The sequence below is a fragment of the Phaenicophaeus curvirostris genome, chromosome 20, assembly GCF_032191515.1.
Source record: "Phaenicophaeus curvirostris isolate KB17595 chromosome 20, BPBGC_Pcur_1.0, whole genome shotgun sequence".
In the NCBI taxonomy this organism is placed as follows: domain Eukaryota; kingdom Metazoa; phylum Chordata; class Aves; order Cuculiformes; family Cuculidae; genus Phaenicophaeus; species Phaenicophaeus curvirostris.
The window spans coordinates 10,000,001-10,012,538 of record NC_091411.1 but is presented as its reverse complement, the minus strand read 5'-3'; the positions used below and the strand labels follow the sequence as shown (position 1 = coordinate 10,012,538).

The 12,538-nt window shown below is 46.4% G+C and overlaps 2 protein-coding genes across 3 annotated transcripts in view; one reads left to right on the top strand and one right to left on the bottom strand.

Moving 5' to 3' along the window:
- Positions 1 to 12,538, top strand: part of PIERCE1 (piercer of microtubule wall 1) — a 378,509-nt gene that overhangs the window by 140,371 nt on the left and 225,600 nt on the right. The gene's annotated exons all lie outside the window — the stretch shown is intronic.
- The window catches only part of OLFM1 (olfactomedin 1), a 35,207-nt gene that overhangs the window by 6,957 nt on the left and 15,712 nt on the right, over positions 1 to 12,538 (bottom strand). For both annotated transcript variants that reach the window (XM_069873676.1, XM_069873675.1), the window contains exons 3-4: positions 7,554 to 7,709; positions 4,717 to 4,936 (exon numbers count right to left, since the gene is read on the bottom strand). In XM_069873676.1, the coding sequence (XP_069729777.1) occupies positions 4,717 to 4,936; positions 7,554 to 7,709 (376 nt within the window). The remainder of the gene's footprint in view (positions 1 to 4,716; positions 4,937 to 7,553; positions 7,710 to 12,538) is intronic.

Sequence of the window (12,538 nt, the reverse complement as noted above, 5' to 3'; positions counted from 1 at the left end):
TGCCTTCAAAATCTCTCAGCTCAGGAGGAGAGCCAGGGATGCAACAGGTTAAAATAATAAATGCTTAATGTCTTGCAAATTCCCCTTGCAGAGGGCCAGCCTTCCTCTAATCACAGATCTGCTCAATGCTGCCTTTCCATTATCGCAGCCCTACATTGCTGTCACTTTATCTCTTTCCTTCCATTTCCCTGGAGAGAAAGGTTGTATAAAAGCTCATTGATTAAAAAAAAAAAAAGGGGATGGGGGGGGTGGGAAAAAAAAACCCAGCAGCAGCAGCTGCTGATAAGGGAAAACCAGTGTTGTTTGCAAGCAGTGAGGCTGCATCTCATACATGTTTAGCTGGAGGCACTTTCCAAACCTTTTCAGCAATGCAAGAAGGTTGCTATTCCACAGGGCAAGGTGTTTTCTTTCTTGGTGTAAGTCACTCAGATACTAGTGGGAAGATTTAAAATGGATCCTGGAGCCAAATGCTTAAGGGCCTTAATTAGCTCGGTCCCTGCAGCTCTCATGCGCTTACTACCCAGGGATGGACAACTAGGACCTCTGGGATCCCCATTCACCCATTTGTTCCTGTTAAGATGCACACCACGCTCCTAACCCCAACAGCTTTTTTTCCTCCCTGTCATTAAGAGTAGGAAGATTACTGGGGGCAGAGGGGGCTCTGTCTTCTGTTTCACTTGGACATGTCAGAGTTTATATCACGGCAGCAGCTCACAAGACAGGATCCTTGTGCCCTTCTATGCTCTGGCATGAAGCAGCAGCACCTTCCAGTCTCAGTCTCTGGGTTGAGAGCTGAAGTGAGACCTAAAGATGTCCAACATCCAAGTCCTTCCTCCATCAGACTCTCCTGGCACGCACAGGGGAGTTTTTCAGCCCTGGCTGCAATCCCCTAGTGCTGCTGCTCGACTGCCCAGCAAAGCCCTTCCCTGGACAGCCCAGAACCCACAGACACTGAGCCTTTTGCAGCAAACCTGCTCTCCATTGGGATGGCAGGAGCATGGGATGCTACAGGCATTTCAAGTCACTCAGGGATGAATGTATGACAGGAGCTCATCCATGAGTCCATGACACGGGGGAAGCCTGTGAACACCAGTCTTCAGGGCATGCCTCGAGGACTTGTTTTCACTCCAGTTTCCCCAGCACCATTCGGGTGCCTGGACCTGTGTCCTGTAGGGGAAACTGTCTGTCTCTCTTCCTGGAAAACAGCACAAATCAGCCTTTTCCCAAGCGACCCTCCAGGCTAACCCAGGCACCAGACTTGCCTTCCTGCAACTCAGGAGAGCAGCACCAAATCACCACCTCCACGCACACAGCCCCTTCCTCCAGCCAAACAAGGAATTTTCCAGCAGGAGAAGACACGCTTTCCTCCAGCCAGCTATGAGCAATACCATCCTCCCAGGATCCTAACACCCCTGCTCCATATTTCTCCTAAGAACCAGCCCACAAGCAACGTTTAGCTGCTCAGTGGCAATTTATCCACCAACCCAGCTGCCGCGCTGACACCAGCACCATCTCCTTCTGGACCCCGTGGTTCTGCTTGGGTGGCTGCTGCTACAGCCAACAGCCTTCCCTGCTGGGTCTGAACACCCCTGATGCTGATCCCAGTCCCCTGCAAGCCAGGATGAGCTGCGGCAGTCGCATCGTGTTCTGCCCTCACCTCTGCTGCCAGCTAGGAGCTCTCCATCCCAAAACCATCTGCTCCCATCTCTGCACTAGGGTTGTAGGCTGAGATTTTCTATGAGACTGGGGGAAAGCTCATGCTTTCAGGCAAACGTGAGCCTGAGGAGCTGAATAACAAGGAATAACAACCTCTCCACTCCTCCAAGGCTCCTCTTTGGAACATTAATGGAAACATAAAAATCCCTGTATAAATAGTGATCTTTAAGAGTGTAAACAGAAAACTAGATTGAATGTGCTGTTATAGATTTTTTTTTTCCCTTCACCCACATGCCAGGGTCAGGAAGCGTCTTCACCATTGATCCATCAATAATGCTTAGGAAACCCAAAATGCAAACTAGGACCTTGTCTAAGGAAAACACTGCTGTACTGTCAAGCATCAGTCCTTCCTGGTGGACAGGGAATCATAGAATCACCAGGTTGGAAAAGACCCATTGGATCATTGAGTCCAACCATTCCTATCAAATATGAAACCATGTCCCTCTAAGCAAACTGGATGGGAACATGGCACATCCCTTCCCTTTCCTTTGTCCCATGCACAGCGCAGCAGCTCCCCGATCCTGTTCTGGCTGCTCTAATCTCTACTCTGAGCTCTAGCAGGAGCAAATCTAAGCTAAAACTTGCTACTTGAAATCAGTGAATCCCTCTGAGCAGATAATTTGCAGCAAAGACCAGTCCTCAGCAAACAGGAACTCATCGTGTGGCAGCAAAGTGTCTGTAAGGTTGTTATCCCAATTTAACTCAATTAACTACCATTTTCACTGGTTATACTCCAGAGCGATAAACAACATTGGAAATTCAATCCATGCTGTTTGCTGTTAACGGACCAAATAAATCACCCTCCTGGGTGAGCAGCAAACCCTCATGGACAAACCCTTGTGAGACTCAGTGTGTATCTCCACAAGCACCTAGAGATGCTGCAAAGCTCCAAGGCAGAAAAGCCGCCCTGACTCCACCCTTACTGGGAGAGCAAGAGGAAAAAGAAGGGTCACAGCCAAAAAAAGCCAAATAAAACCTCAAAAATATAAAAAACCCGACCAAAACTCCAAAAGTCTCTATAAAAGTTGTCTGCAAGAGCTCACCGTCCTGGCTGCCTCAGCTGGATGTCCCAGCTGGAGGACCTGAGCATAAGGGGGATTGTAGCGAGCCAGAACATGGCTTTGTTATCCCTGGGAAAGTACTTCTACAGCCCAGACTCTAGACTTGCTGCCATTCCCTCTCCCCACAGCTCCTCCTCATCTTCAAGAGATGGGCTGAAGGCTACGGATGCAGCAAGTGGATCCCTTCTTGGGCACCATCTCCTCTCATCCCATGCACCTCTGCCTGGGACAAGGGAGGAATGAGAAAAGCTGTTTGCAGGGCAGAGCTGCCCTGTGCTGGCAGTGTGGGGCTGCGAGGGGGTTTTGCTATATTGACCTTGGTCAATGCAACTCTCCTGTGCCTGTTCCCCATCATTTCTTATCTCACTCACTGCAGGAATGTAATTCCTGACACGTCTATATCGTCCCCACATGATAAAGCTTCAGGGATTAGATACTGCTAACACAGAAATCACCAAGTAAGTATAATCTTGATAATTTTTGTCCTCATTAAGCTTTCAGGGTGAAAATCGAGTGAAGACAAGGTCAGGACCTCCCCGCTACCCCCTCACGCTGCTGCTTTCCCCATGGCTTGGTGAGGACCAAACCTGGGCACATCGGTTCTCGTTAAGAAATGAGGAATCAGGTTCTGCCCTCTCACTCAGCAAAGAGACTATACCCCCTGCCCAGGCACCTCCCCGGAGGTGTCTCAGGCCATGACTTGCTGCATGCTTGTAGTTCATGCTCACGAGCATCCAGGCTTATGTGGAAATCTGCTTTCCACTCCAAGATTTCAAGTGAGAGGTAGTTTATATAGGACGTATGAGGTAACAGAGGACAGGATGGAAATGGAGGGGGAAATACAGGAGAGGCAGCTGCTTACGCAGGTGTGGAGGCATCTAGAAACAAGCAAAACCAATCTGACCGGGAGAGACAAGAGAGAAACAAAGCATTACCTTGCCAAGGATATATTGCTCAGAAGAGATCTGATCTTCCATGAAGTTACCTGAGAGTGTAATTTCATATGTGCTACCAAAATAGACTGCAGAGCAGTTAATGTGTTTAGATTATCTAAATTGCTTAACAAGAAAGTCAATAATGTAAGTAGAAATTAAATCAAGTCAGTGCTAGGCCAACAAACCGTGGGGAGATCTCTTGCAGCTGCAGAAGGCAGCGCCCTCCTTTCCCCCTTCTCCACCCGCTGTTTGGGGTCAGATGCTGGGTTTAGCTACAGCTGCATCTCCCCACAACAGGTTTCAGTCAATTAATACTCTCTGGATGAGATTACAGATGAATCTCTCGGGTTTTGGCATTGCTGGTTACTTGGCCTGACAGGAGGGACTCTGTTCCCTCAGGGAATGGGGGGGATGGGGAGGATTTATACCCTGCGCAGCGGCACAGTCCGGACCAAACCGCGAACCCACACCGGCTCCATCATGCTCTTCTCAACAGGGATTTGCAAGATGCAAAAGGAAAGGATAAAGGGAAACCGAGATACCGCCTGCGCACACACCCACACACGCTACTTAAGAGTGATGCGCAGAGACCTTTGCTGATGTGCCAGGTCCAGGTAGCAAACAGATTGGACGTGGATGCACAAGCAAAAGGGGTGCATGTGTTTGCTTTGCATAAGCGTTCCTTGCCACAGACCCCGCATTTCAGCCGTCTACTTATGCAAACACTGCAAAAAGTCACATGCCCAGTCAAGGGCCTGATCCTGAAGCGCTTACGCCATGAGCAACATTGCTTCGTGCAAGTAATCCTCAGCAGGACTACTCCCAAGATCAATGCCACTTATAGCATAAACATTTACGGGATCGGACCTGGCTGTGCGAGCTCATCCCTTACAGCCAGGCAAGGCACAAGGAGATGTCCAGTCTAGCATCTCTGCCTCCAGGCGGGATGTGTGGGTCAACATCGATGGTGTTTAGCCAGTGCCACCATGTCGTTCTGAGCCTACCTAATTTTTGCATGCATGCACGAAGCCTTTCTTCAAGATTTGACACTCTGTTCTGAAGTTCTTCGTAGTCATAGGCGCCAATCTCTTCCTGGAGTTCGTTTAGAACTGACGTCAGATTCTGGACCTCCTCTTTAAACTGCAATACCAATTTGGCATCGGCTTTGTACTCTTCCAACACTGGTATCAAAGGCCTAAGTTCCTCCATTTTCGCTTTTATTGCCTGCAAGGTTAAAATAAGCTTGGTTCAGTGCTATGCGTGCAAAAATCTGCAACACTCTGCCTTGACCTGGCCGCTTCCTATGTGAGTGCAATGTCCACATCCCACAATTATTAGCATTAAAATTATTTTAATTATTATTTTGGTCCAAATGATGTATTGGAAAGAACATATTAAACAGGCTGCAGAACACCAAAATATTTGGGAAAGGCCTTTATTTGTCATTTTTCGAATGCAACATCTTAGGGTTACATGCTTCAGATCACATACACAAAGAGTTCTTTTTTTTTTCTTTTTTCTTTCCAAAAAATAAAATAAAATAATATATATATATATGCATTGACAAGGGTTTCAAACTATTCATGAAATGCATCTACAATTGCATGCAAAGGAAGATCTCGGTTGTGTGGTTCAAGGTTCCTTAGTGAGATATGGTGCTAATTTGGAAAATAATAATAAAAAAAAATAAATAAAGGCATGGTGCAAAATGCTCTGTGGCCCTCTTTTCATGGTTACATGGGAGTGAACTGCTTCTTCAGTCACTGCAGCATTGAAAAAACTTGCTTTTAAGTTAGCCCTGTAAGCAAGAAAATGAAATACTGTTGAGGATCTAGCTCACTAACCTGCCTTAGATAGATAGATAGCCATTCATAGACAAATACTTGTACAGAACTACAGAGCAAAAAAAACCCAACAAGAGCTCCAAACCACTCACATTTTAATGCTGGCATTAGCAGAAACAAAATGCTGTGGCGGTTATTTAAAATGGTGCTTTGGCAGCAAATTAGACAAAAATTCCTTCCTGGTTTTAGGCATGCTCTAACGAACATAAAAATCAAAGCCATTATCAAATTTATCTTGCAGAAGCGAAGACTTTTTGTTGTTGTTGTCTTCAATTAAACGAAGCCTCGTTTAAAGGCGCGCTAGGCAGCATTTTGTTGAAGGTGCTTTGCTCCAGCAGCTAATGAGTAGACATAAATATGCATGCACCTACCCATTAATGAAGCATGTGAGTAGACACAGTATACCTGGTGCTGCTCAAACTACTGTCCAGCAGCCAAGTCTCCAGCGCTCAGGGCTGTGACATCTGGCCAGCTTGGGGGTGAACGGGAGCACAAATTGTTCCTCAGCCTCATTTCTTTCCTTCCCATCCTCTCCTATTTAAGTCAAGAGGCTTTCCCTCTTATGTTTCCCATGTGGGGAGTATCTTTATTATGTTATTTACTCGCACTTTCTGGTGCAAGCTCCCTGGTAGGCAACAGGGAGGATTCTACTCATCAGAATGGAGCAGGGGGAGAGGGAAAAAAAACCCAAAGAAGCTCATCTTAAATCAAAAAGATGGTCCTTACATGCAGACTGTGGAGCTAAATTTAGAGTCCTGTGGTAACTGGAGGTAGGGAGTGGAGGAGGTGGAGTTGGTGAAAAGTTCTAAGAACTTTCTTCCCAGCTTTTTCTGATGTAATTTTGGTATTTCAGTATTTAACACAGTAATTAAAAACCCTCTGCTTTAAAACACCAGCCAGCTGGGCAGCTCCCTGAAAGCCAGGATAGGAATCAGCTGGGTGGCTGATCAGAAACGTTCCCAAATTTCACTAGAAATGTTCTCAATTTGTTTTTTTGTATCTATTAACCCAAAGCATTAGCATGATTTAACATTCCAAATAGTGCTGACAGCCACTTTTGGGCAATTTCATTTGTTCTCAATCAAATTCTTGAAAGTTCAACCATTGCTTGCAATGACAGCTTCATTTAGAAGGCTGATTTCATTACTCCTCATTTCTACGACACTAGGACAAAATGCGTATAATCCATCAGAAGGTGCTGGCTCTACTGCCAACACCTTTACTTCAAAACTGGACATTTGCACATCCTGGAGATGTGGTTTGCCAGCCTGAGGGCAGATGCAATAGTCATACTTTTCACAGAATCATGGAATGGGTTGGGTTGGAAGGGACCTCAAAGCCCATCCAGTTCCATCCCTGCCATGGGCAAGGACAACTCCCACTGGATCAGGTTGCTCCAAGCTTCATCCAACCTGACCTTGAACACCTCCAGGGACAGGGCAGCCACCACTGCTCTGGGCAACCTGTTTTGGGGGGGGATTTGTTTGATTGATTGCCCTGTTGCTACAACCATTCACACAGGGACACGGTTCGGTGACACCCGTTGTGGTCAGCCACGTGCTGCAGAAAGGTCATGGAGCCCCAGCTCCAAGGTCTTCCCAAGAAAATCAGGTCCTGGGCACGGTGTGGGGAAGGACTGCCTGCCATGGAGAGGAACCCACCTTGCCCTGGCCTCAGCTGCCCCAGGGTCTCCCTGCAGACCTCCTCTCACACAGCAATCCTGCGCTGTCCTATTTGGGGCACCCCGGTGGTTTGTGGGTATGGGAACACCATGGAGATTTATGCTTTTATGCTACAGAAGAATGTATCGTGGCTGAAGATGTGATGCCACAACCTGGATCTGGCCAGGAGGGAGCTGCACGGGTAGGCGTCTCCCATAACCATTTATGACTGGACCAATGGCTACATGAGGTGACAGAGGACCAAGTCCATAGTCCCGTGTGCACCCCGCTAATCCCTGGCCACAGCTTCGTTAGCAGTTTGGAAAGCAGACATACCTTAAACTGCCTTGCCAGGTGCTGCTTGTGGCTTTCTTCCACTTGTTTAAATTTTGATTCCAGTCCCCTCATCTGGTTTTCCATCTTCTCCACGTACTGTAGGTCTCTCTGAGTCCGCCTGTCCAACACCTCTATCGACTGGGACATGTTTTGCACCTGTCAAACGAGAAGGGGTTCATTAAGAAGGTGTTGCAAGGCAGCCCTGCTCGCATCCCAATGCCAAACGCTGACCTTTTCCTACACAGTCAACAAAGCTAAAGGGTAATCAGCCTATGCATTATTTACTAGTTAATCAACAGCATCTCCTGGTACTATGACCCCTATGCTCTAAAATAGTGCAAATTGGTTTTATAAACATTTATTCTGCCTCGCTGCAGAGAATAATTTAACAATCACGCATGCAAATAGGGGTTGTAGTCAAGGCTAAAACGCATTATTCACGATGGCCTCTTTGAGAGGCTGGGACAGCACCCGCTACCACATGAGGAGAGGCTCTCAGCTGAGCAGAAGCACTTCTGACTATGAGAAATGCTTCTGCCGAGGTGCACGTTATCATTTCTTCATGCACGTAAGTGACACTTACTGATTGCCTAAGTGCAAACTTTACTCCCAGATAGTAAAAACTTCATTATCCAAACAGCCCTACTGTTTATACAGCATCTGCCACAACAAATCCAGCTGCAGGTGAGGGCATCTCAGAGCTGGGATGCACCGTGGGAGCTCCCACCCCAGCTGGCCCTACCAGCACCTGCCCATTTGGGTGGCTGTGCGGTGTCAGCATCTTTTCTAGCCGACCGACGCCGCGTCCCCGCGGCTCCCTGCGCAGCACCCATCTGGCCCTGCCGAAGGAATGATTCAAGAAGGTTGCCTGGGCTCACAGTGAGAAAGAGCTGCTTGTGCTGAAGGTGTAAGAAGAGGAGGAAATGATAGCTAGGCTGACCTGATTTTGAAGTTTGGCTGCCATCCGATTTATTAAGATAGCCCTCTCTTATTTTTTCAGGCTAGGAGAGGATAAATGAAGCTCTGACTTCAGCAGGCACTCAAGCACCTATTTAGCATTAAGCAACGGGTGTAATTTAAGTTCTTTGCATCAGGAATGGTTGTGTTTGTTACCACGGTTTGTACAGGGCTCAGCCCACGACTGGTGCTTCTGCCACTGTCGCGTTACCCACAGGAATACGACTGTCGGCATCGGAAGGGATGACGCCCGTGTTTAAAATGAATCAGGCATCCAAGCGTGCTGCTGCGTCAGGCCCCTAACTAAAGGCATCCTGATTCAAGCCTCTTCATCTGTGGGTGTCTGAGCAAAACCCAAATGTGACCCAGCGCTGTCTCCACGGATCCGCTCCGAGACACTTCCCAGAGCCCACGCTGCCACATCCACTCCTGTCTCCGTCCTCGCCAAAGCCACACGCAGACAGGCTGGGATGGGGAAAGTGCAATATTGCCTCCAGCAAATCACACTGGGCTGCTGCAACTTACCTCGAGTGACAGGGGGAGGGGACAGCGGGACACCCACACGCAGCTGGGTCTCCGAGACTCCTTGCTGAAACCAGCAAAGGGTCAAATGCCAACTTTGGCATCTGCATCTCTGAAGGGACCAAAATGCCCATTGCTCATGCACAATGAGAGGAAAACTATTACAGGGAACTATTAAAAATGTATGGACAACCTGTATTTCAAAGGCCAACAGTGAAGTAACATTTTATACAACCGCTCTGGGGGTCTAATGGTCTTTCTTAGCAAAGGTGAAGCTATTCTCAGTCTCTAAGTCCCAGCGCATCAACCAGAAATGAACCAGCACCCATTCCGACTACCACCTAGGACCTGCTCAGGAAAGCGTGAGAAGCAGGGAAGAGCAGAGCAAGATCTCAGAGGACACGGCTGGGTGTTAATTTACCTGGGCTGGATGTGGAGGAGTTTGAAGACCTCTTTCTACAGTGAGGGAGAAGAAGGTAAGTCTTTGATGAAAATAACTGGTCCACGAGTTTTTTTTTATCCTGGCAATCCAGTCTATCTTGCTTTGAGTTGAGCTGTATCTACATGGGAGATTTGTTCCAATGTGCTGGAATAGGAATAACTTGCAGGGATCACACAAAATTGATCTAATTTATTCCACTAACACCTAGACCCAATTAAAGGCCAAGCTATAAGTCATTAGAAAAGAGCATTTCTGTAACAATATGCTGGTAACTGACCCTGCAGGAGCTGAGCGAGGCTACAGGCAGCTCCTTACACTACTAGGAAATGAATCAGAGCATCTCACTCAGGCTTCTGCTCTGAATCACCTCTGGAGGAGTCCGCCTCTCCCCTGACTGCACAGGAAAATAGCCTCCTCACATGTCTCTAAGATGGGATGCCTAAAATTAGCTGCTGCACTATTTCAAGGATGTGTTTTACAAATCCAGGCTCTCACTGTTTGTTGTCCTTACTGTTATCAACCAGGCAAGATTCGGTCCAGACTTGTAAAACGTCACTCTCCATCATTCCTGATCTCTCTGTGCTTCATCAGCTGAAGATCATCTTGTTTACCTTCATTAGCATATTAAGCCCTTGATCCAGCAAAGTACTTTGGCACGTGATTCGATTTCAATGAGCCTGTTCATAGCTTAAACTTAAGCATGTACATAAGTGCTCTAATGAACTGAGACTGAATGATGCTGTCTTTCAAATTCCCTCAGCTTCATCCATTATCTGCTATCCTCAAACCTCAGCTAAAAGGCTTTTTGCCTCCATTGGTGGAACACACACTCTCAAGATGAAATCTCATCTTCCATCAGGCTAATAGGAGAGAGATACCCATGATTGCCTTGGGAAAAAGAGTGGATTTTAGCATTTAAAACAGAAAATTGAGACAAATGAAACTTCTAGTGCTGTTCTTGTCACCTTGTTTGGCACTGAGTGGTTTCAGAATTAAACCAGAGTAATGGAGAGTCAGTATTGGCCCCATGACCCTAGAGAGATTTATGTTGTCAAGCTTCCCTCAAATCAACTCAGAAAGGGTTGTTTTAAGGCCATTTTTGTGGTTTGAATTGGGATCAATTTTTAGCTTTGGGTAGCAGGACATACTGGTTGAGCAACAGCATGAAGCATCTTGAAGGAGATTTTCGTGGTCTACAGGAAGAATTAGCAGAGAGACGGACTCAGCCATCATATCAGGACATGAAAAGTTGATCTTATAAAGGTCTGTGGAATGCAAAATGAAGGCTAAGAAGAGATGTCTTTGTCGTCCTTATATACACCTTGGAGTGAATATCAAAGGAACAAAAAGAACTGTTTAATCTGGAAATCAGTGCTGGCAAAGAATGAGAATTGGCAGGAAACCAAATAAGGTTTAACCATCAGAGGAGGAAGTCCTCCCAGCTAACAGGGCCAAAAAAATTAAATAAAAATCCGTTTGAAGATAAAACATAATCTGTTTATGAACAGGATTTGGGCGATGTCTTGGTTTGGACGCAGTCCAAGATCTGGACTCAGCACCTGACTGGAAGGCTGGAAGGACTCCGTGTACTCCAGCCAAAGATGAGCTCAGATACCTCGGTGACAAAACACGGGCTGAACAGTTTGTGCGGTGGCGAGCAGACCTGGCTCACCTTACCCTCCCTTAACACCTGCTCTTTAAGCTGACAGGGTGCCCAGGATCCACTTGCAAGCAGCATGAACTGCAGTTTTTACACATATGCCTGTGCCCATGTGTTGAGGGTAGACAGGGTCTTGGCAGCTTTGAACCTCAGAGAACATTCAGCTACTGAAGCCCTTGTGCAGAGATTTTTCACTGAAGATGCTGTCATTAGTTTATGTACACGCACACACATAAACGCAGCTTATTTCTTGCCTGTAAAAGCAATATAAAAGCAATTTCCATAGGTGACTGCCAGGTTTCCTTCTTTGAAAATCCAAATGCAATTACCTCTTTGACACATTATGCTGCTTATCTGCTGGCAGAAAGAAAGCAGGAGATGCGAATTTTCCCATTACAAAGCTAGAGTTAAAACGTCAGATGAAGGAATGAGTTTTCAGGTTTGAAATCCTTCCTGGGAAGATGGAAGCTCTTCTCTGCAATTGCATTTTCCTACAGGGATTATCATTTCAGCCTCCATCGAGATCAGATGTCTAGCACTAAGAGCCTGTTCTTTATTTTGGGGTTTCATTTAGGTTAGCGTAGGAGTGCGATGCAGACAGATTAGCAGGCAGGTAACATATTCCCAGAACACATGCCTTGAAATACCACTCCTGCCTCACTTTATCCATTGGCAGCCAGAGAGCTGCACAAGGGATTAAAAAAAAAAATAAAAAATCTCTGAGCACTTACACCCTCCGCACAGGAATTGATGTCATCCCAGGTCTCGTATGCCCGACTCGCCTGTCCATTAGCAGAGGGCATTGGGTCAAATCTGCTTGTTTAATGCATATGAGCAGTTCTGGGAACACGATGGCACTCGGACGCCCGTGTCAGCTGCTGATGTAACGCCTGCTGCCTCTTAGACAAATGTGCTGTTGGCCGAACGGCTGTTATTGCTTAGAGAAATAAAAGCTTGAGTGGGATTATTTTTAGAAGCCTCTGACACACCAAAGAAGTGTTTTAGGGCTAAATGTTTCCTGCCTCGCTTTATTGTCTTCATCACACAGGAAAACCAGTTAAGTGTAGGTTTTAATACTGTTATGAGTGACTAATACAGCAACGTCCCAAAAGCAGCGGGATAAAAAATCATTTTGTCACACACAACGCATGCCAACACAGCAATAGGGCATGAGGGATAATTACATATCCAGCATGGGAGCCCACTTATTTTAAAGAGAGGAGCACCATTTCTCATGAAACAGCATTTCTTCACTGAAAATCTATTATCTAGAAGATTTCTTTTTATCGGGAATGTTTCCCTAATGAGATTCTTTGATCTCTTTGGACAGCAGACTATTAAAAACTAATCAAGTGGATGTCAACATTGGAAAGAAAACCACTAACTATCATTTCTGTGCTATTT